Genomic DNA, 25,039 nt, shown 5'->3' with positions numbered 1-25,039 from the left:
CCACTTAATATATCTTTGTTAACTGTCAATTTTTTGGCTATATCATAATTATTTACTATATGTATATTTGGTTTTATTATACTATTGAATAGATGGGACATAGGAAACTGAGTTATGGTTTAATATCATTTATTTCCTGCCCTTTTCTAATTTTTAGATATTTTTTTAAAAATAGGGACACCTGGGTGGCTCAGTCAGTTAAGTATCGACTCTTGATCTTGGCTCAGGTCATGATCTCATGATCATGAGTTCGACTCTGTGTTGGGCTCCACGTTGGGTGTAGAACCTACATAAAAAAATAATAAAAATGGAGTAAATACCAAAATTCATCTTGCTTGCTCTTTAATTGTTAAGAGAACAGAGAATGCTGCATTTGAGCACCTTAGTGAGAAATAGGTCAATTTTTAAAACTTACCACTTAAACATTAAAAGTATGCATATGAAATTGTTGAGCCTCTTGAAAAAGAAATGTGTGTTATGTATTGTCAGAATCAGAAGATGAGGTAGAAGAGGAACAAGAAGAAAGGCAACCATCTCCAGAACCTGTGCAAGAAAATGCTGATAGTGGTTACTATGAAGCTCACCCCGTGGCGTAAGAATAGTGTTTGCAAGGCCAGATTTGGTCTAAACTATAATGTAGTTGCAAGGTGGTTTTTGTTACTGGAATTACTATTAGAAGTAAATTTTTGATAAAGGTATCAGGCCAGTATTTGAGTACTTTATATATATATATGTAAGAAATTTTAGAAAGAGTTGTTTTATTTACATAACAAATCGAATATGGTTTTGCCCAAAACAGTGTTTACTTACTGATAAGAATAGTTAGGAATACACAGAGCATTTCATTTTTATAAAAACGAGGTTTATTTATAGTTAGTATTCAAGTAAATATTTTTAGTAATTTAACAATCCCATTTTAAAATGGCAGGGTTAAAGAAATGCTGCTTAAGACTATTATTCCCTTCTGCCTTCTTATTGGACTTCTGCTTCAAATCAGCTTATTACCAGTTATGGCCATTAGATTAGAGAAATATTACATTGTTTTATTACAACTGATCATTTCGCTCATACTGAAAAATGAACAAAATATTTTATTTTAGTAATGGCATAGAGGAGCCTTTGGAAGAATCCTCTCATGAACCTGAACCTGAGCCAGACTCTGAAACAAAGACTGAAGAACTAAAGCCACAAGTAGAGGAGAAGAACTTAGAAGAGTTAGAGGAGAAGTCTACTTCTCCTCCTCCTGCAGAACCTGTTTCTCTGCCACAGGAACCACCAAAGGTTAGATCAAAGGAAGTCTTTAGGCCTATAACAGCACACTTTCACATTTGGTGCCATTGATGAAGCATGACCTTTGTTCTCTTATGTTAAATGGTTTAATATAGTAAACTGTGCTTTTTAATGTTTATGGGAGCTGTGGGGTTTTTGTAATCCTGAGGGAATTTCTTTGTATTCATGCCCCGCAACCCCCCAAAATACCCCTGAGAGTGAAACTTATGATTGATCCTTGTCTGTATGCAGTGTTTATTTAGTCTCTTACATGAAATTATTTGAGTCCATGTATAAAGCTGAGAGTTGCTCTTCCATTCTGTATAAGTCCTCTATGCACGGATGCAACTGGAGTCATGAAGTTGCCCAACTTAAACAAGTTGGGCTATTAAAAGAAGAGATACATGTTATTTCTGGTTAAAATGGGAGCAATTTCCTTACTACACCTATTAAACTGTCTTGGAAAGATACGTGACACCCATAGTGTATCATTTAAGCCTACCTAAAACATCTTTTATCTTTCTGTAAAGTAGGTTAAAATATATATGGGTAGTGAGAGGAGATTCCTTGTTTAATTTGTGAATGTCTGTTAAAGTTCCAGTGAGTACTCTTCTTTCCTATCCTTCCCCTCAACACCATCACACACCTTACTTTCCCCCAAAAGGGGAAAGAAATTGGTTCTATTAGGTTCTTATTTTTCTAGCATGTGTAGTTAGTGGTTTTGTTTGCCATTGATCATCTCCTTAGAGCATATAGGAACTTGCTTGTGGATTTATTTAGTAGTTCAGACAAAACAAATAATCTTGCAAAATGAGATTTTGAAAGCTGGCACATAGACTGGCATGTGTGTGTGTGCCTTTCCTTTGAGGAGTCCTCCAATATAGAACAATAGTTTAGAAATGAAAAGAAAATATATATTTGGAAGTTTCCCTATAGGAATGTTGGTGGTTTTCCATGATTAGTAGTCTAGGTTTGTTGCATTTCCTGCAGGCTTTCTCCTGGGCTTCAGTGACCAGTAAAAACCTGCCTCCTAGTGGTACTGTTTCTTCCTCTGGAATTCCACCCCATGTTAAAGCACCAGTCTCACAGGTAACCAATCTGTGAACACATTGGATTGTATCCTTGTTACATTGCCAATTGCTTATCTTTTTTTATACTTCTTTAAATGAGTCAATCAAATTATGGATTAAATATACAAAAAAATTGTATTAAATGTCAGTGCACCCACTTTAAATGCCAAATCTCTATCATCATTTGGGGTTTGGGTGTGAAATACACATTAAGTTGGTTTTACTGATAGAGTCATTTAAAAGGCTTCTTAAAATAACAAAAAAAATGTTCCTTTTAAAGTTCTAAAATTCATAGCAAAAATATTCTAGGGAAGAAATTTGGAAAGGCACAAAGTAGTATGGCAATCACTGTTTTAAAAAAAATAGAGAACTTTAAAAAACTGCCTAAGCTCTCAGTCTGTAAGTGGTTCACTCTGTTTAATTGAAGCCTGTACCAACTTATGACTGTAGTGTTCACTTAACTGATCATTCCAGTATTCTGCTTTTCATCTGTTTGTCATCTTACCCATTTCAGAGCTTCCAAAAACATTGAAAATAAGACACTGGCTACCTGATGTGTTTACTAGGTGTAGTTTAGAATTAACTAAATTCTAATTAAATTTATAGTACAGTTAAAAGGTATTCAGTTTTTTTTTTCCTACATTTTGAGTCAAACTTTATTCTACTAGAAAATTTATATTTAAAATGCTTATACGCAAAAAAAAGAAAATAAAATGCTTATACGCATACAATTATTTGTGTATGCCTCTTACATGCTCTTAACAGTGAAACATTGAGGTTTCAAAAAAGTAATCACTAGACAGTTTTTATGGCGTTGGTACTCATAGCTACATAATAGAATATGTGGCCTCAAGATAACCTGTTTTTTTTTCAGTTAACATATTCAGGAAATGTTGAATAATGTCAAATCACAAACCAGAATTCTGTCTTAGTGAAGAAAATTAATTTGTCAAGTATTGGTTGTGCTTGTCAGCCCATCTGAAAACCTCATGAGTGACTTCTGAATTTTCTTTTGAAACGCTTGATTTCTTATGAGATTTGCATTTGGAATCCTTTGGATTATTACTTCATCTTTTGATTGTTGGCTACATTTATTTTAAACTTACTGCTAGTTAAAATAGCTAATGCTTATTATGCCTTTAGTATGTGCCAGGCATTATACAAAGCACTTTATATTCATTCTCATCTCATCCTCACAGTCACCCTGTGAGAGTGGTTACTGTTCCTGCTTCACAGATGAGTAAATTGAGGCCTCAACCTAAGGTCAGACAGCTGTGTATAAATAGCATAGGACTGGGCTTTGAATTTATGCAGTTAGACACCAGAGTCCCTTTGTGACTCATGTAAATCTAGAGGTTTCTTTAGTCCTTTGGAGGGGAATCTATCTCCATTTACATCAGAGAAGAAAAGTACTGTATTTAAGACATCTAAATTATATTAGAGCCTATCTTTTTGCCCAGGGGAAACATTTTTTTAAATTTTGAAGGAACTTATTTTTTTAATTGTAGGAGACTAGATTGTATTTTCCAACCCATCCCCTTATTAAAGACAGACATATAAACGTGTACAGTTGAAACTATAAAAGAACTTTCTTGGGCTCCTCGCTGGCTCAGTTGGTAAAGCATCCAATTCTTGATCTTGGGGTTGTGAGTTCAAGCCCCATGTTGGGTGTAGAGATCACCTAAATAAATAAAATTTTAAAAACTTTCTGATCCTTTTAGGCTATATTTTGAATGGATTCATGATTATTCCACTTGATTTAATAAATGCCTCATTTTTATTATTTTGGTGGGCTATACCATTTCATTAACACTTTTGGCATAGTTTAATAAAAGGAGAATTAAACTTAATTTTAAGATATTTCATAGGAATTAATTTAGAAGTAGGTAAGTTAATTTCTTGGTTGAAAAAGTTTTGTCTGGAAATTGACTAATATATGTAGTTCATGTTCAGTTGAAGGATTTATTGGTTGTGGTTTTATCTGCTGTTATTGGTTTGATTTGATGGTTCCATTTTTATTTTATATTCTGTTTGACTTTCTTTTGTGGAATTTGTCACCTGAACACTTTCTGGTTGCATGGAATTAATTTTTAAGGCCCTAAAGTGTATGTGGTATGTTAGCCATTTTATCTTGTTGGAATATATAGTTTTAATCATGAAATTGAGTCTGAAGAATTGCAAATACACAGCTGGCTGGGTTAACCAATTAATCAGTTATTGAATATTGTTAGGTCTTTGGTCTCTCTCTCTCTCTCTCTCTCTCTTTTTTTTTTGTATCGGCATCATCCAGTATCTTCTGAAAGGTTGCTAAATCTCACTATGAATTATTTAAAAGACATTGGAAATTATTTAAGTTCATTTTTAATTTTAAATGCTTAAAGGATAATGAACTTTTCTATATTGCTACTTGGAGTTATTTTTGTTTTGGTAATCAGTTTTGAAAAAAAGTTTAAATTAGGTCAGTGAGGATACCTCTTAAGTTATTTGATAATATTTGGATTCAATGAGCCTGAGATTTTTCTGAAATTTTTAGATTAAAAGGTACATTTGCTATTTTTATTAATTTCTTAAACACTAACTTCATCAAGTTTTGTTAGGGTGCATCTATTCTTTAATTCTGTTTTATGTTCATACTGAAGTAAGTTGGTGCTTTTAGGCCCCCTTACTGAAGTTTGTAAATAACTGCCTTTTTCAGGCATCACATTTCAGGTCAAATTATCATATAGCGTTCAAATACAGATAGCAGTGGTCTCGGGGTTATAACATAGGATCCCTTGTCAGGCATAGAACATTTGCCTACGTATTAAAGAACTAAAAATGTAATTTAATTTTAAATGAACCGGGATGCCTAGGTTGGACATCTGCCTTTGGCCCAGAGCATGATTCTGGGATCCGGGATAGAGTCCCACATCAGGCACCTTGTAGGGAGCCTGCTTCTCCCTTGGCTTGTGTCTCTGCCTCTCTCTGTGTGTCTCTCATGAATAAATAAATAAAATCTTTTAAAAAAGAAAAAATAACTTTAAATGAACCAAAAGTTAACAAACATCTGTGCCTAACATCACTGTGCTTGGTTTGGTGGTGGTGTAGAAATGAATAAGATATAGTCTTTATAAGGACTAAATATATAATTGAGAAAACTGGTGAGAGTTAAAAAATAATTTTTTAACTAGCTAAGTTCTATTTTTTTTTTTAACTAGCTAAGTTCTAGAACATGGAGAGCAACTTGATGTTGAGGGAAATGGGAAATCTTTGTGAAAAAAACAACTTGGAAAGAGGTAGACATCTGGTAAAAACTGCTAGGTTAGGAATTAATATGCCTTCTGATTACAGTGGGTGAGATCATTTACAGCAAATTGTCATTTTTGAAAGAAACATAACTCTTTATATCAAAATTTGTCCTTCTAAGTAATGGTATTCCAGATATATAAATGATGGAAGAGTTTGAGACACTGGCTGGACTGATGTCCTCAGAGATAATCAGTCATAAAAACAGGGCTGAAATCACTAGTGTTCTGACTGAGGACATTTTCTTCATATCCTGCTGAGTGTTTTCAGCATTTTTTGAAAGTGCATGTATTTTTATCTCTTCCTTGGACCATAAATATTTGGGCAATAGATAGCCAAAGAGTATGGGAATATTGAAAATGTTACTGTATTAATAAGGAAAAGGTAATAGCAGATGCAGATTTTGTCTTAAAATAGTCAATTATATGTGTGTAATTCAGCCTGAGCAGAAAGTTTTGGAAGTCATCTTAAAATGTCCTATTACTCCCTGCCTGCTGCCGGCCCAAGGTGCAGTTAAAGTTGTTGGAATCAGTCCTTAAATCAGTCCTTAAATCAGTCCTTAAATAATTTTCCCATGAGGAAGAACAATAGGGAGCTAAAGGACTCCTTGATTCTGAGGTGTTTTATACATGTTTCTGTCTTAATTATTTAATTTTAATTTAAAGGTATTTTTTAGTTGCTAGAGTAAGCTAAATTGTACATTTTGAACTATCCACTGATTTTTAAGATTTATGGTACGGGGTTTAGAAGTTATTAGCTGTAAGCACTTCTATTTGAAGGGCAGATAGATAATTAGGAAGTATATGGTAATTTTGTCTAAAATAAAGATGGCTGTTTATTTTGCATATGTATTTACATGGAGTGGCTCATCTTGCATTTTTGTGATTTTTTTTTTTTTTGTAGCTGTATCTTTAACGCTGTCTCAATGTGGATGTAAATTTATTGAAAAAATGTGGTTGTAAAAAGCAGCTTATTTTGAGTTATATATCCTTGAATGAGAAAACAAACCTACCCTACAGTCCTAGATTGGTACAGAATATCTTTATAAAAATTTATTCTTCATATACATAGGACACTATGTTAAAATTACTCTAAACTTAAAAATATCATTATGTCTGCTGGTGACTCGCTGGTGGTTGCTTTAGTTGTTTTGTCTCCTGTGGAATGAGTTTCTTTATAATGTGTTTTTTCCCTTGTATTTTAGCCAAGAGTTGAAGCTAAACCAGAAGTTCAGTCTCAGCCACCTCGTGTGCGTGAACAACGACCTAGAGAACGACCTGGTTTCCCTCCTAGAGGACCAAGACCAGGTGAGTCAGCCCCCTCTGTGACCTTTCCCATTTAGTACTTGGAAAGTTGGAAAATACTGAACTTAAAATACTATAATGTGTTTTATATACAGTTCCTTTGAGTACCAAATTTTTTAAAAGATTTAAGTAGCTTGCTAAAGTACAGTCTGGGGCAGAAAACTAACTTTTAGGGGAGGATTAGTTGATGTGCGATGGAGACCTATATTTTGAAGGTGTAAAAATTTTGAGACAGATTTTATTTGGTTATTGTCACTGGTTTTAAGAATTCAAAACCGAGCTGCCAATAACCTACTCTCTTACTTAGCACTCTTATCTCTTCACAGATAAACAATAAGCACACCCTGATTCTTCTTATTTTGATTGTCTTAGGTATTAAGTAAGTTGCCATGATTTTTGACTTGTTTCCATTGTTAGCTAATATATGTAGCACCTCTATTTGAATTCTATAAGTATGTTTAGATTGCTTTTGGGAGGAGGTGGGAGATATAGTACCCATCAATAGCCTATGTAATTTTTCCCACAAAGTAAAATAAAGTGATGTGTTCCTAAACCAGAAGTCATGGGAACTGGGATTTGTCCTAGCTTTGCCACTCCTTGAGTTTATGATCTTGAGTGAGACCCTTAATTATGAGCTTCTCTTATGCCATTTAGTTATTACCCAAATTTTTCTTGTGTGATGCCTTTCTTACATGCCTCACTGTGTTCTTTGTGTTATTGGGAGGATCAAATAAAATTTATATAAATTTGAGCACATTAATATGTATACAGGATATCTAAATGAGATGTTATTACTATTAAATTTACTGATTTGGCTATAATTTCATACAACCAAAGATTAATTTGCAAACTTCAAAATACTAAACAAATATTTAGGACAGATCTTACTATCTGAAATTTGGTTCCTGGGTGATGGCAAGAGTTTGGTTAAGGAGGAATATTTGTACTAATGTTGGACTTTCATATAATCAGATCAGTAGATCTTAGAAGAAGGCATTTAGCAATCTAGTCAATACCCTTACTTTACACTTAGTGTCATGTTGTTTTCTAACTAACCTACTAATTAATAGGCACTTCCACCTCTGTTCAAGGAGCTCACTATCTTATTAAACTAAAACAGGAATATCTATTGTTCATTCATTGCTTTGAGCTTAGTTGTTTTGACATTATAAACTTTAATTAATCTGTCCTATTCCTTTTCTCAGGCAGAGGAGATCTTGAACAGAATGAATCTGACAACCGTAGGATAATTCGCTATCCAGACAGTCATCAACTTTTTGTTGGTAACTTGCCACATGATATTGATGAAAATGAACTGAAAGAGTTCTTCATGAGTGAGTAGTTTATTTTGCTTTATTAGAAAATTAAGTGGGGAGAATAAAGCTTTTTTAATAATGTAATTAGAACTTTAAAAAAATTTATATCTCTATAAACTGTGTGTATCTCCATGTACCAATCACTTTAATTGATCAGAAAGAGGTAGAAGATTATATTAGATGTTTCCCCATGACTGTACTTAGTGTTGACTGACCTAGTTGTAGAGGTTAGAAGAATGAGCTGATTCAGTCTTATGTTTGGGAGTAGGATTCTTTTGGCAAATATAAGTCAGAAATAGAAGATATCATCTTTGTAAAACCATGCAGGAAACTTTCCTTTTGAGAGGACTAATTGAGGGTAACAAAACAAGGGTCAGGCTAGTCATTGGCATCTTTATGCAAATGACTTGTATGAGTGAACGTACCTTAGTTGTCACTGGATGTAGCAGTTTGCAACTTTTGTTTTGAAGTAGTTCGAGTAGATTAAAGTTATTTCACCCCAATAATTAAAGCTACAAAGTATTCTATTAAAATAACCGTTGGTGTATATTTTCACAGGTTTTGGAAACGTTGTGGAACTTCGCATCAATACCAAGGGTGTTGGGGGAAAACTTCCAAACTTTGGTTTTGTGGTTTTTGATGACTCTGAACCAGTTCAGAGAATCTTAATTGCAAAAGTAAGTGATTGAAAGGGCATACATAACTTAAGACTTTTTTATTCCTATTGTATGTAATGCTAATTTGATGCATTTTAAAGCGATAGATTTTTCCTTAATAGTAAAGCTAAAACTAGTGCTTTAGAAAATATGCAGAAAATAAAGATTTGTTAGTCATTCTAAAGTGTGAGGTGTGGTGTTTTTTTGTTTTTAAGTTGTACCACACAATTACTTAATAACAGTCCAATTTGTGGTATGGATTATTTTAAATTGCACTGTTTGCTCTGGTGAAGAAGGTTGGACTAGATTGCCTATTAAATTTCCTAGAAGTTTTTTGTCAGGATTTTCTTACTTTGGTAGATAAGGGAATACATGACAGTTGCTGTCTAACCTACCTACGTAAATCTTTTTCTCTCCTTTTAAAGCCAATTATGTTTCGAGGGGAAGTACGCTTAAATGTGGAAGAGAAAAAAACAAGAGCTGCAAGAGAGCGAGAAACCAGAGGTGGTGGTGATGATCGCAGGGATATTAGGCGCAATGATCGAGGTCCTGGTGGTCCACGTGGCATAGTAGGTGGTGGAATGATGCGTGACCGGGATGGAAGAGGACCTCCTCCGAGAGGTGGCATGGCACAGAAACTTGGCTCTGGTAGAGGAACCGGGCAAATGGAAGGCCGCTTCACAGGACAGCGTCGTTGAAGCTCCACTGTTTACAGAGTCTTGGCAGTGGTACATTATTCATCGTGTTTGCATTCTTGTTAATTTTTTTTTTTTTTTTTTTGGCTTTGGAATGTGACACAGCCTTTTTGATCATTTCTTTGATGTGAAAAGCATCTTTTGGTTATGAGTTAAATTGAGGTGGACATTATTTCCCCAATTTCACAACAGGATTCACATTGTTAATTTATAAATCTAGACTTGGAGAATTAAGGACTGAGAAATGACCATATCTTAAACTGTCTACAACAAAATGAACTTAAAAGGACATGCCCAACTGAAATCAGGTCCTTTGAGTCAAAAAAAAAAAAAATCCTCTGCTGCACATTTTGTTTAAGTGTTATTGTTTCTACCTGTTAATGTTGGAAACACAAATAGTGCAATTTGTGCAATTGGAGAATCTTGCATTTTTTCTTGGCTCTCTCCCAAAATACAACCCAACAGAAACTTGTTATGCACTCATCAAAATGCACTAATGGGTACTCCTGAACTCATTAACATTGACATCTGCAACAGGAGGCAACAGGGGGAAAAAATCTTTCATCTTTTTTTCCAGTAGAGAATAGTTTGTGAAATGATGAGGGCATTTTATCTGCTTGCAGTGACCAGCGTGTGTACACATAAACCTTAACAAGACTACAAGTATATTCCAGAAGGGAATCATTTAGTCATGAACTCTAAATAACAGAAATCAGAACTTCAAATGCTATGGTCTTGAGTATTAGACCAGATTTAGTAGCTCCATATCTAAGATTTTTCTACCTGCCCCTCTTCAGTACAGGGATGGCTGGCTGCTCAACACACTCCTCCCTTTTTCCTTTCTTTAAGCTATGTACAGTGAAAATTGTCTTTACTGTATTTTTGTTCTCTGGTAATGTAATAAGCATGATGGTGCCTTCTATTAATACATCATTCCAGTCTTGCTGGTAATTTTGTACAGTTTAGTGTATGAATTGCTGTGCTGCAAAGTCAAACAGCTGCAAAATGTTGAAAAATCATTGAAGTGTATAAAAAATTGCAGTATCTTTAAAATCAGTAAAATTGACTAGCATATTATTTACCTTGTTCTTCAGTTAACAGCTTTGTGTTCTCTGTGGGAGGGAGTCTTGTGTGTTTGGGAGGGAGAGGGAAGGAGGAAGTCAGTTATTTGAGTAAGTCTCTTACTGACTTTTAGCATGAATGTGAACGTTGAAGTGTATCACTTGAGAGGTGCTCGGAAAAGCCAATCAACTCGATGTACATTTTTTATGACATTTTGAAAGCAGTCAGATTCCATAAATGGCAAGTAAACGAAGTGAGGATACTGCAATTTTCAGAGAAAAGAACAGCATCTCCTAAGTGTTTGCATTTTCTATTTGGGGGGCAGGGAACTGTCATTCATTTTGCACAATTCTTGAACTGATGTCAGCACCCGAGTGGCTCTGAATTTAAGTCTGGGACGACATCTTTTATTTTTACATGGATCTCTAAATTCTGTGAGCAAAGTTTGTAGCTGCTGGATTATTGTCTGTCTTTATTGCAAGTTCCAGTAAACCGCAAGTATGGCGAAGGATATCCAATTTTATGCTTGGAGCATTCGGGTACATAACAGTTTCTGATGTTTCAGGCTAGGAGTGAGGTAAATTAAGTGTGACCACTTAAAGCTGCTTGTTAGCATGGAAGACTTCTCCATTCTTAGTAAAAACAAATTTAAAAATGCACTTGACATAGTAGCAAACTGGTTCTGAATTATAAAACTGTTTGCTATTTAGTAAACTAGCAAATGATGCACATATTTTGTTTTTCATGTACTGGGCAATATAATGAAATTAAATCTGTCCTTCTTTTCTCCCTTGAATGAGGTCTTCCATGTTTGGGGAAAAGTCTTGCACTATTGCATATATTTTGGGAACACAGATTTCTCATAGTTTCCATTTTGGGGGGCTTAAAGATTTTTTTTTTCCTGTTGGAACACTTTTACACTTTCTAATGTATAGTACTTGAAGTTCTTACCAGAAAATTACTTTTGAGTTTTGAAGCCTTTTTTCAAACTACTTTTAAATAAGTGGTTTATTGTCAGTGTTTTGTTTTGTTTTATAGTATATTTTTCCTCTACTCTTTTCTTTCCTTCCCGTTTTAAATATATATATAATTTCCAATCTAGGATATTGCCCTGCCACCCATGAAAACTGTGTTCTGGCACCAAAAGTAATGAGAAATGTTAAGTGTAATAGAAAATTAAAGAGCCATTCAGCTTCAGTCTCTACATACCATGAATAAAACATTAAAACATCACATGGAGAAGTTTACATGGTGATTGTTCACCTGCAGTACTGTGGACTTTTAACATTTTGTCCCCTTTTCAGTGAACCAGAGTAAAACTATTCATTGACCATTACTGTTATTTGCTTTTTTTTTTTCTTTGTGATGGTAATATTCTATCCTTATGACACTATTGCAACCAAATTGGCTTTACCATCTTGGCTTTAGTAGGTATAGAAGACAATGGATTACCATCTTTATTGCTGTAATGTGTTAAGCATTATATGCTAGTAGAATCTAGTTTAATTGTTTCGGGTGGAAAAGTATTCTTTGAGTTTCCATTTTGAATGTGTTTGGACTTAACAAACAATAAACTACTGATGTCTGCAGCATTTATCTATGTCCCTAATTTAATCTATAGGTTTGTGTTCCAAAGTATTTTTTCCCAATTGCATTTCATACAACCTAAGTAAAAATAAGGAATTGTTCTAAAACCAATGGCTGCTTGTTTGTGAAATTTGATTTCTAAAAAAGTAAAAACAAATATTTAAGTATGACTGAACATGATTAGAGATGTATCCCAGTTCACTTAGGTAACTGGTATACACGTTAAAGAATAGCAGAAGAGAATAAGTATAAAGAAGGTGAGAATGATCAAAATCAGACCACTTATTAAACGTTTAGAGAAAAACCAAAACTTAAGTTTTCTAAAGGATTGGTACCTCTTATCTCAGAAGGACATCTGAAGTTATAGGCATGACTCAATTCAGAAATTGGAACGAATTTGTCAAGCTCTAAAAGAATATTAAATGGAAAATACATACTTGCAAATGTGACTAAGTATTTCAAATGAAAAATTAGGTCCTAATGCATATATGATATTAGAACTTGAGACTTGTTAAAAGGGATGGTTATGAATGATTTTTTCCTGCTGATGTATTTGTAACACTGTTCATGAGGATTCCTTGAATCAGTCTTCACAAGTTTGTATTGGAGAGAACCCCAAATAATCATTATTTCCATACTGTCAAGGAAGTAAGACTTAAGGTTTTTATAAGTGTATAGTAAATTCACTTTCAATTTTTTTTTTTTTTAAGATTTTATTCATTTATTCATGAGAAACACAGAGGCAGACACAGGCAGAGGGAGAAGCAGGCCCCATTCAGGGAGCCCGACCTGGGACTCGGTCCCAGGTCCACAGGATCAGACCCTGGGCAGAAGGCGGCGCTAAACTGCTGAGCCACCCGGGCTGCCCTCACTTTCAATTTTTTTTTTCTTAAAGATTTTATTTATTCATGAGAGACACACAGAATGGCAGAGACACAGAGGGAGAAGCAGGCTCCATGCAGGGAGCCCGACGTGGGACTCGATCCCTGGTCTCCAGGATCAAGACCTGGACTGAATGTGGCGCTAAACTGCTGAGCCACCCGGGCTGCCCCTCACTTTCAATTTTAATTGTAATAATTTACCTAACTTTATGACGAGGGGAAAAACATTTTTTAGGAGGGATAAAGTGTATATGCTACACTAAATTTGCTGCTTCAGATTTGGTTTTCAATAATCATTTGGTCCAGGAGACTTATGTGAAATGAAATATTTGAAAACTTTAGTCACACAAGATGCTTCATTTCTGTTAGGTGATTTCTGTGGCAAGTGAAAGAATTTAATGGATAAATGTTCATATTTTTCCTTTAAGTTAGGATAACTTGCTCATCATAATTTATATTTTAACTGTGGAAGACTAAAGACCCTATTTTTCCCCCCTTTTTATTCTGTGTTCCATAAGACTCTAATTATTTAGTAGTAGACTATTTTGGTTAGTTTGATGCCAGAGTTCTAAATTATTTAAAGTTACGGGATAAATGAACAGTATTACATCATGAAAGAAATCTCTCTTTTGTGATCTCAGTAGGTTCAGATAAAGAGTAATTATTTAAAATCATTTAATGTCATTAAGCTAGATAATTCCTAAGTAATGAAGTTTCTGGAGGGTTTTTTTGACAAATAGAGACTGCAGTCTTCAAATCTGTTTGTATGCACATCTTATGTTTGACATGCTTCAGAATAGGAAAGTGTTTTTAGCATTACCAAATACTGAGCAAAATGCTATAAATGCAGATTCAGAATTAAACATTCACAGATTACTATGCTTCTATTGCCACATTGACCTCTTCATCCTTGATCTGAGATTTTTTTCCCTAAGAATTTGATAAAGCTGGCTGAGTGTTCAAATGCTTTCTTTCACTTTTGTGACTTAATATTCTTTTAACTGCTCTTGTTTTCTGTACTGGATCTTACCACCTCACAACTCTGCACATGCCAACCACCCCTGCGCCCAGTCCCTTCTGTCCTCCGTCTCTTTCCTGACAAACTTTCTCTAAGTGGTTTCATTTAAGCTGGGAACAACTTTACTTCCATATAGTAAAATGGTCAAGAAGGAGGGCTTTGGCTTCAATGGCACCTCTATCATTCAGAGGTTGTTCTTGTTTGGTGCCTCTGTTTCCTCATTTTGTAAGGTGGGTGATTGAGAGGATGCTCAGTGTCTTAATCTATGAAGCACCTAAAACAGTGTAGTGGGTCCTCTGCAAGTGTTATCCTGTTAGTATTTTTTACTACATTGCATTTCTGCTGTCGTCCTATCCTGTCTTCCAAGTATTTTTAAAGATTATTTGAGAAGGGAGAGACCAGGAGCAGAGGGAGAAAGGAAGAAGATTTCCCTGCTGAGCTCAGAGCTCCATCCTAGGACCCTGAGATCATAACCGGAGCCAAAATCAAAAAGTCGATGCTTAATCGACTGAGCCACTTAATGCCTCCCAAACACATTTTTAAAATCTGTTTTGCCACAGACCTCTTTGAAATCCTAGGAAATTCAGAGTTCAGAAGTCCAAAATGACGTGTTTTCTGTGATTCCTGGCTCTCTAATACTGAATGAACATCCCATTTTTCTGACCTATTTAATCTAGAATTATTTGAAGTCTCCTCGGTTCTCAGAATTTTGTCTCCCTATCCATTTCTCAGGCTGTAAGAAGTACACAGGTGCATATTTAAAAAGGTGGCTAGGGGGCAGACCATAAAGGGCCTTGTTGGCCTTAAGGAGTTTGGTCTTCATCCCAAGAGCAATGGGAAGTTGAAGATTTTCAGTGAGGGCAGGTAATCCTATTTTGAAGTGTCTCTAGCCACATAGTAAACAAACTGAAAGAGTTCTGTGACAAACTGAGTAAATCAGGTAAAATGGATACTGCCAGTATTTCAGTCAAGAGCTATGATACTAGAGTGGTGGTATTAGCTCCTACTGGAGTGTTAGAATCTAAAGAATTTGAAAGACTTGGGTAAAATGGCCAGGGCTTGGTGGGGAAGGGATGGTATCAGAAGAACTCCAAGTTTCTTATTGTATAATTGGAGAAATAAAATGGTATGTGCAACACAAAGGGAAAACAGGCTTTCTGGGTGAGGAGGCAGGAGTGCTACTGAAACCTTGGATTTTGATGTGAAACTGGACCTGAAAAGATCAGCCTGTCTAGAACTGTGTAAAATTTTGGCTTGTGGCTTTTTATTTCATTTCAGTTTCTGAAATGGTCAATTTTATATATATTTACAGCAATTAAACATGCTGTGCACATTATAGATAATACAGATAATCCAAAAGAAAGAATTCCCAGTCTTAATATGTAGATAGCCCTGTAGATACTTTGGCATGAGTATGAGTATGTATTTTCCTCTGTACTATTATACTATTTTTTTTATTACACTATTTTTTTTCTAAGACTTCATTTATTTGACAGCGAGCACAAGCAGGGGGAATGGCAGGGAAGGGGAGAAGCAGGCTCCTCACTGAGCAGGGAGCCCTACATGGGGCTGGAACCCAGGGCCCTGAGATCATGACTTGAGCTGAAGGCAGACGCTTAGTCAACCGTGCCACCCAGGTGCCCCTATACTATTACACTATTGTTTTCATGACAAGCCATTTAACACTGTTAAGTGTAGAGTGAGCCACCTCTGCGTGCCAGGCACTGTTCTTGATATTAAAGTTACATGAATAGAACAGGTAGTGAAGGGGATCCCTGGGTGGCTCAGTGGTTTGGCTCCTGCCTTCGGCCCAGGGTGTGATCCTGGAGTCCCAGGATCAAGTCCCACATCGGGCTCCCTGCATAGGGACTGCTTCTCTCTCTCTCTCTCTCTCTCTCTCTCTCTCTCATGAGTAAATAAAATATTTTTAAAAAGAAAAAAAAAAAACGGAGTGAATAAGCTCCCTGAGCTTATTGATAATAGAGAAGTATAGTTGTAAATGTACTGCAAAACTTTAAGATAACATAGCCACTGTGTGGCAACTTTAGGATGGTGTTCCCCAGTCAACCATTTGGGCACTGCAGCCAGAGGGATCAGCTAGTGGAAGGCCTATAAAACTGGAAAAACATGGAAAGTAAGAAGAGGCTGGGATAGGTAAAATGAAGTCAAAAGGTGGGATAGGAGTCAGACTAGATCACCTCAACCAGGGTAAGGAATTTACTTGAATTTCTAAGTGCTACAGGAAGCCGTTGAAGAAAATTAAGCATGGGAATGATAGAATAATGCCTTCACAAGAATAGATGCCTGAGTGGCTCTAGTGGTTGAGCATCTGCCTTTGGCTGAGGGTGTGATCCCGGGGTCCTGGGATCAAGTCCCGCATCAGGCTCCCTGCAGGGAGCCTTCTTTTCCCTCTGCCTGTGTCTCTGCCTGCCCCTCTCTCTCTCTCTCTCTCTCTCTCTCTCTCTCTCTCTCTCTCTCTCTCTCTGTGTGTCTGTGTGTGTCTCTCATGAATAAATAAATAAATTTTTTTAAAAAAGAATAGATGGTAGGAGGACAAAAATGGAAGCAGGAGAACTGATAAACTTGTAATTCAAGACTTAAATCTGAGGAAAAGAAATAGCTTATGTTTTGGCACCTGAATTCAGGAGGTGTTTTGAGGAAAGACACTGAAAATGAACGAGTTCTGGATAGCATAAAGATATCAATGAAAAAAGCAGGCACTTCCGTTTTAAAATTGTGCAACCAGTAAAATATCTTTACATTCATTTTTATTTCTAAATGAGTTTTCTGTAATATTTGAAGATAAATTGAGTCACCCTTCTGATAGCTTTACAATTGATTTAATATTTAGGCTAAGCTAAGTGTAGTTGTCTATTTTACAGCCAAGGAGACTGAAGCTCAGAAAGGATATTGCATTTACACTAGTATGACATGATCTGAAATATTGCATTAGCCAAAAGTGTCAATCTGCTTTAAAGGATGATTTATTTAATTTTAGAAAATGGGTTTTAAATACCAGAAATGTAAACAGTGCATTTTTATCCTGGGGTTATTTTAGAAAATTGTAAAATCACAGCCTCCAGCATTAGTTGGATCCTAAAATTAAGGATCCCTTAATCAGGAACTACATTCAGAAAGCACAGCATTACATAATGAAGCAGAGAAGAGAATTGGAACAGAACTGAAATAGCTTCAGGGGTGCCTGACTAGCTCAGCCAGGAGAGTGTGTGACTTGAATTCTGGATCTTGAGTTTGAGCCCAACAGTAAGGGTAGAGTTTACTTTGAGAAAAAAAAAAAAAAAAAAAGTCGGGATCCCTGGGTGGCGCAGTGGTTTGGTGCCTGCCTTTGGCCCAGGGCACGATCCTGGAGACCCGGGATCGAATCCCACGTCGGGCTCCCGGTGCATGGAGCCTGCTTCTCCCTCTGCCTGTGTCTCTGCCTCTCTCTCTCTCTCTCTCTCTCTGTGTGACTATCATAAATAAATTAAAAAATTTAAAAACAAAGTCATTGAGAAATCAAATAGCTGTCAAATACTACAGTCTCCGAGCTGAGATAAAGAAATGATTTTTGAGGGTCCTCACTTTACATATATTTTTAAATTTGGTAACCCTGTTAAGTTTAATTTTTTTAAAAGAGGTAAACTAAAACTTGGGCAAAATTCTTGCATATTGGTGATGAGGATAGGGACTTAGAAAACATGTAAGAGAAAATTTGTCATCTGGCATGATGACTTGCCAGAAATGACTTAGAGTGATGTTTCAAAGCCGGCACTTAAGTAACAAATGTGTGACAGGAGTGAGAAAGATTTACACTGCAGTCAGTGACTATTTATTGGAATCTTGGTATGTGCCAGAAATCATCCTATTGCTGGTTAGTAACAGTAGGTACAGCTTACTCTCTGGAAACTTGTATTTTTTGAGGGAGGATGGCAACGAACATGAAATAAGTAATTTCAGTCCTGGTAAGTCCTGGGCATGTACAACTAATTTTGTCCTAACAGTAATCCTGTGAGTAAGAGTACTGTTTATTTTACAGAAGGGTTGATGCAGGCCTGGGGGTTAGCTACTTTTCCAAGATCACATGGTTCATAGGAGGGTAGAACTAGTGGAGAATGTAATAGTGACAGGAGATGGGCTGTTCCATAATCATTACTGAGGGTGGTGATGAAAGCCCTCTTGAAGAGGTGCATTTGAGGTCCAAAATAAGGAGAAAGCAACATTGATAAGATCTGGTAGGAGACATTCCAAATAGAAGGAAGAACAAACTGCACAGACTGTTTGGAAGCTTGGTGTACTCGAGAGCAAAATAAGGCCAGCAGAGCCCTAACAGCTGATATCAAGAGAGAAAGTTGTGGGTGGGCTTGTAGTTTGGATTTTACCCTTGTACTGGGATTGTAGGAATTTGAACAGGAAGGTGATATGGTCTGAATCAGTGTGGAGCCTGTCAGGAAGGGATGTCAGGTAATAGTGGCTTAGATTAAGGCTGCAGTTGTGAAGATGGTGATAAATGGTCAGCTAATAAGATATATTATGGAGATAAAACCTACAAGACTTAGGATTGGATTTGAATGCAAGCGGAAAGATAATGTTCAAGGATGATCCCTGGGATTTTGATGGAACCTGGGTGGAAAGCTGTACTTTACTGAGATACTGAAGGAGCAGGAGTAGATTGTGAAGGGAAAAATCAACACTTCTCTTTTAACCATGTTAAGTTTCATATGCCAATTGTATAGCCAAGCAGAAATGTCAGGTGGTTTGATTTTGGAATTCTGAGGAGAGCTCAGTGCTGTAAGTGGCCAGTATAGGTATTTGCAGCTATTGGATGAGATGAGATCACCTAGGAAGTGAGTGTACAGAAACAAAAAGGCTGAGGACTGAGCCCTCAGGTACTCTTAAAATTCAGAGTTCTGGTACAGGAGAAGCCTGCAAAGGAAACAAGGAGACAAAATACGGCAAGTACTGGTGTCATAGAAAGCGAAGTTTCAAGAGTTTATGTCAAAAGCAAAGAATAGACTGTTGTGTCAAATGCTGCTTGAGAGGTCAAATAAGGTAGTGAATTAATTAAGTTGGGCTATCTGCTATAATAAATAGGCCCCAAAACATCTAAAGGCACAAACTAGGTTTTTTACCCCTCATACAAAAACTAAGAGAGTGGTAGTGAAGAGGCCAGTGGCCCCCTACTTAGTCATTTAGGAATACAGATGAATGAAGGCTCTACCAACTTTAACACGTGTGTGGCTTCAAGATAATGCTGTAGTCATCTTCATTATAGCCAGGTGAAAGAGAAAAGGAATATGGAGGATCTTGTATGGAGATTTTTATGGGCCTGGACTGGGAATGGTAGCTATCTCATATTCCATTGGCTTGAATTAAGTCACACGATCCCAACCTCAATGAAAACTGCAGCAAATAAATAAGCCATACATACAGGAAAAAGGAACCAGCTTATTGTGAGTAGTTAGTAATCTCTGCTACAGATGGCCTTGGCAGAATATAGGTCATAGTGACTTTTGGGAAAAACTATTTCAGTGATGTGATAAGGATGAAAGCCCAAGAGACAACTGGAAGAAACGAATAGACTTTTTCTGTAGTTTTGTTATAAAGATTAACAAAAGAATAGGGCAGAGGCTAGAGGGAGATGGAATGTCAAGGAAGAATTTTTGCAAGAGGCATATTACCATGCAAACAAAATGTATTTTTAACATTTGAAGAATGGATTTCCAGGTTCGCACTGTTATGGTATAGACGTATGTTGAAATTGGCAAAGTAAGTGGTATATTGTACTCTAGGTTTTCAAACCTGATTGTCAATCACTTTAATATATAGTAATGAGGTCACTGAATGAACTACTAGGTTGAGAACAGAATTCTCTCTTCTATGGCAAGTGTCTTTCCATCAAAGTACCAGATCAAAATAAATCAGTCCATTTTCCTGAATAGAATAGTGGGATGTATTCATAGCTGCATGCTCTATAATATATTGAAAATAAAGACTACTTTTTGTAGTCTGAAAATTCATGGCCCTTCTGTTCACTCAGTAACTCATTTGAAGTGATGTCAAAAACCTATGATAAATCAGTATTTCATAGGACCTAAGTGGGAGGTATTTTTTGCTTGCTTGTTTGTTTGGCAAGAAACTGGCCCAAGCACATTGTTTTGGGATGTCAAAATGTGTAGAGAATATTGTTGCCAAGAGTAGAAACATAATAATCACTAATGTGAGGAAGGATACATAGGCTACTCTAAGCTAAAATATGTAGTAAATTTATTGAAAAATTTCTGGGAAGGCCATATATTTCTTATCCTGTAATCTATTTTTACATTGAGATATAATTTACATACATGAAATCCACCCTTTTAAAGTGTACAGATCAGGATCCCTGGGTGGCGCAGCGGTTTAGCGCCTGCCTTTGGCCCAGGACGTGATCCTGGAGTCCCCAGATCAAGTCCCGCATCGGGCTCCCTGCATGGAGCCTGCTTCTCCCTCTACCTCTCTCTTTCTCTCTTTCTGTCTCTCTGTCTCTCATGAATAAATAAATAAAATCTTTAAAAAAAAATAAAGTGTACAGATCAGTGGTTTTTAGTATATTCACAAGGCTGTATAACCATGACCATTGTCTAATTCCAGAACATTTTCACCCCCCTAGAAAGAAATATATACCCATAGTAATCCCTTCTCATTCCCATCTTCCCCCTCAGTTTTTGGTAACTACTAATTTCTGTTTCTTTTTTTGTTGTTGTTGTTGTTAAAAGATTTTATTTATTTATTCATGAGAGACAGAGAGAGAGAGAGAGAGAGGAGAGAGAGAGGCAGAGACACAGGCAGAGAGAGAAGCAGGCTCCATGTAGGTAGCCTGACCCCTCCCGGGTCTCCAGGATCACAACCTGGGCCGAAGGCAGGGCTAAACCGCTGAGCCACCCAGGCTGCCCTAATTTCTGTTTCTATGTGTCAGGCTTCTTTTACTTAGCATAATGTTTTCCAGATTTATCCATGTCATAGCATGTATCAATACTACTTCTTTTTTATTCCATTGTATGGGTACACCATAGTATATCCATTCATCAGTTGATGGACATTTGAGTTTCACTTTTTGGCTGTTGCTGCTATAAATATAAAAAATATAAATATAAATATATTTATATATATATCAATTATTATATAAAATATAAATATAAAAATAAAAGAATGCTGCTATAAACATTTGTGTAAAAGTTTTTGTGTGAACATATGGTTTCGTTTTTCTTGGCACAAAAAATTCCAAAAAAGGAATGGAATTGCTGGGTCATTTGGTCCTGAGTCTCTTTTAACCTTTGTTTCTTTGCCATCATCTCCAGCTTTCCTCTGTTGTTGCCAATCTCACGTACTCCCACACTGCTTTCTTTTAGATTTTTAGATTACTTTCACTTTCTTTAGTGACTAAAATATCCCTCTCAACCTCTCCCTTTATTGTTCCACTTGAGTAGTTCACGTTACAATTTTTCAAAGTTTGTCACTCTTCATACTGTGACCTCAGGAATTGAACTCAATTCCAATGACATTCTTCACTGATCTCCAGCCACTCAAAGGAACAGCCAAACATTCCGTCCTTTAGAACCAATCATCAGGGCAGCCCGAGTGGCTCAGCGATTTATTTTATTTTATTTTTTTAAATTTTTATTTATTTACGATAGTCACACAGAGAGAGAGAGAGAGAGAGAGAGAGAGAGAGGCAGAGACACAGGCAGAGGGAGAAGCAGGCTCCATGCACCGGGAGCCCGACATGGGATTCGATCCCGGGTCTCCAGGATCGCGCCCTGGGCCAAAGGCAGGTGCTAAACCGCTGTGCCACCCAGGGATCCCAAGCTCAGCGGTTTAGTGCTGCCTTCAGCCCAGGGCCTGATCCAGGAGACCTGGGATCAAGTCCCATGTCAGGCTTCCTGCATATGGAGCCTGCTTCTGCCTGTGTGTCTGCCTTTCTCTCTGTTTCTCTCATGAATAAATAAAATCTTAAAAAAAAAAAAAAAAAAAAGGGATCAATCATCATTATCTTGTGCCAACTTCAAGGTCTTAAACTCACAAACTGCTTAAACAGTCACTTTTTCTCCTATTTCACTCCCATTAAACTTCATGCCTCTGTGACCTCCACTCCTTCAGTGCCTCTGCATTTTCAGTTTATTTGCTAAATTTTGTCAAAATTTGTCCTATCTAGCTGGAACCAATGGCGAGCCATTTCAGTGGTTCTTTCTCCATAATACTGATTTTTTCTTTTGTTATTTTAAGTAAGCTCCTAAAAAAGCTTGAACTCATGATCTTAGATCAATAGTCCCATGTTCTTCTGACTGAAGAAGATGGTTCTTCTGCCATCTATCATACTTGATTTCTTAACACCTTTGTTTATTCTCCTTGCAGTACCAATTCTCTAAGAGTTGGCTTGTGTGCGCCCCAATTTTCTCCATTCTTGCCCCTGGGGATGCCAAGTCCTATAAAACAGTCAGTTGGTTTCACTGTAAATTCATGGTGTCCAGGCTCAAGTGGGCACATTTTACTATTTTGTATTATTTTCATATCAAAATGACTTCTTTGTAACTACCTTTTTCAAGGTATTTCTGCTCTCAAATACTTGAGCCTCAATCTCACCATTACCTTTTTCAGCAAAAATGAAGTTCTTTCGCTGAGAAGATCTAGGCCAGCTAATGCATCCGTCCTAAACTTTTCTCAGTTGTTTTCTTTTCTAAGCCTCTAAGCCTCTCCAAGGCCTTCTCATACTTTATCACCTTCTCCTTATGACCTGTCCTGGGATTTTCATTATTCTTTTCTTGACTCTAAAGTTTCTCTCCATTCTTTTTCCCTACAAAGATTTCCTAGTTGAAAATGAAAAATAAGCAATAACCCAACCCTGCTTCTACCTAATGCTACCTCCACTACAGCAAACATGTAGATAGCTTTTTTTTTTTTTAACCCAGGATGTATAATTGTTGAATACCTTATGTTTCCTTCACAGTTGGCTTTCAAACTCAGTATTTTGAAACTGTCTTCTCAAGCATTGTCTTTACCAAATCTAGTATTTTTAGTCTTTATCCTTTTGGTTTCCTTAAATAAACAGGTTATTTAAGCTTCAGGAACTCTTGCCTGGAGGGGACCTTGACCCTTAAATATTTACATTGTTGAATATATCTGTAAGGTTGGAAAAGTAAAAATTTTTTTTGTATTCTTGTTCTCAAGCTTCAGTCCTAACAAACCTAGATTTGCCACTTTGTAAAAAGAGGGGGTCTGCCCATCATATAAAAAAAGTCATCAGCTTTTGTTATAGCCTATGGAGGTAACAAAATGGGGCATGGTTCCCTCCAACTTGGTCAAAGCCAGGAATAGAGTTAATTGCTACATTAAGACATCTTGAATTGACCTAAGAATTGTATTCTTTTCATGCCCAGGTCCTAGGTCTGCTCCTCATGATTACAGGTTCAGGAACTAGATTTTAAGCAGCTTGACCAAGGTGATCAAGCACTGGAAGATTAATTTGTGCTAACCAAACTCACAAAAGATGCTCTATAAATCAGAACATTGGGATCCCTGGGTGGCGCAGCGGTTTGGCGCCTGCCTTTGGCCCAGGGCGTGATCCTGGAGACCCAGGATCGAATCCCACGTCGGGCTCCAGGTGCATGAAGCCTGCTTCTCCCTCTGCCTATGTGTCTGCCTCTCTCTCTGTGACTATCATAAATAAATAAAAATTAAAAAAAAAATCAGAACATTTATCTTAGTAAATGTTGGAAGGAATTGATAAATTGTAAGAAGGAATTGATATCTTAATATTGGCTATGGTCATAAATATCTGCTGTTCCAGGACACTCTCTTAACCGGATCAAGGTGTTCTAGAGACCAAATAAGATTACAAACCATATGGTCTTCATGATTTTCTCTTTTAAGATTTATTTATGTAATCTCTACATCCAGGGAGGGGCTCCAACTCAGACCCCGCCTGAGATCAAGAGACTGAGCCAGCCAGGCACCCACAGTCTTCATGATTTAATGTGAAAATAACTGAGTGCTTAAGGCCTCTCACTGCAGGGGTAAGGCCTGAACCTCAAACTACTTAAAGATGAGGAAAACCAAAAAAAAAAAAAAAAAAAGATGAGGAAAACCCTGTTTCTTATGTGACTTAGGGTTGTGCGCCATTCTGACCTACCAGTCTCAGAGCCTGGTCACGGTTCTGGCCTTACGGCGTGGCCTGTGCCTTAAACGTCTCACTCCCAGTTGCACCCTACGCGGCTGTCACACGCCCCTATAGCACATCTCTTCTAGCTCCCCGGCGCCCTAGCCCTTCTCTTATCTCATCCACGTTCTTCCTCCCTCTTCCATGACCTCCAAAGTGTGTCTCTCGATGTCAGTGCCCAGGCTGTCCTCCCCAAGGCCCCTCCCAGTCACTTGTGTTGTCACCTGCCTGCTTTCACCTTGCCTCACCTCCCTGGCGCGGCCTGGCCCCACCGTCCTGACCGAGGAGGAGGCGTCGAACTGGGGCCAGCCCGGAACCCTCCGAACTCCGGGGCGAGAGCGTCCGGAGGCCCGTCCTGGGGCCCGCGCCCCGGCAGGGAAGCTGTGAGGACTGCTTCGTCGCCCTCGGCGCCTGTCTTCCCTTTTGTTTTCTCCCGATCCCACAGAACCACCGCCCCCCTCTTAGCCTCTCCACGGGCCCGGGAATCGCCTCTTGCCCTCAGCGGCAGAAAGGCTCCCAGCAAAGGCAGGAAGGGGCGCTCCTACCTGAGAATCGAAGCACGTGCGGGTGCCGGCGTCTGCGCGGAGGCGACAGAACGCGGGCCACGCCCCAGGCGGAGGGGGCAGGGCGGCGGGCGCTGGGCCAATCGTAGCTCGTGACGACAGGGCCGGCCAATCAGAACCCGGGAGGCGTGGCGCAGCTGGGCG

General features: G+C 37.5%; 1 protein-coding gene and 1 long non-coding RNA gene across 6 annotated transcripts in view; one reads left to right on the top strand and one right to left on the bottom strand.

Moving 5' to 3' along the window:
• The window catches only part of G3BP2 (G3BP stress granule assembly factor 2), an 87,005-nt gene extending 74,756 nt beyond the window's left edge, over positions 1 to 12,249 (top strand). For 3 of the 5 annotated variants that reach the window (XM_049105042.1, XM_049105043.1, XM_035709509.2), the window contains 7 exons: positions 490 to 592; positions 1,101 to 1,281; positions 2,260 to 2,358; positions 6,829 to 6,931; positions 8,134 to 8,262; positions 8,803 to 8,921; positions 9,326 to 12,249. In XM_049105042.1, coding sequence (XP_048960999.1) covers positions 490 to 592; positions 1,101 to 1,281; positions 2,260 to 2,358; positions 6,829 to 6,931; positions 8,134 to 8,262; positions 8,803 to 8,921; positions 9,326 to 9,598 — 1,007 coding nt within the window. In that variant the 3' untranslated portion in view covers positions 9,599 to 12,249. The remainder of the gene's footprint in view (positions 1 to 489; positions 593 to 1,100; positions 1,282 to 2,259; positions 2,359 to 6,828; positions 6,932 to 8,133; positions 8,263 to 8,802; positions 8,922 to 9,325) is intronic. The other 2 variants (XM_035709514.2, XM_035709512.2) reach the window with 1 other exon arrangement.
• On the bottom strand, positions 113 to 24,984 carry LOC125754208 (uncharacterized). The gene is made up of 3 exons (XR_007407831.1): positions 24,878 to 24,984; positions 21,159 to 21,246; positions 113 to 286 (listed from the first exon to the last, which is right to left on the bottom strand). It is a non-coding gene; the product is annotated as an uncharacterized LOC125754208 (long non-coding RNA).
• Between the last annotated feature and the right edge of the window lie 55 nt (positions 24,985 to 25,039).

Source organism: Canis lupus, chromosome 32 (genome assembly GCF_003254725.2).
Source record: "Canis lupus dingo isolate Sandy chromosome 32, ASM325472v2, whole genome shotgun sequence".
Taxonomy (NCBI): domain Eukaryota; kingdom Metazoa; phylum Chordata; class Mammalia; order Carnivora; family Canidae; genus Canis; species Canis lupus.
This window is presented reverse-complemented; position numbering and strand designations above follow the sequence as displayed.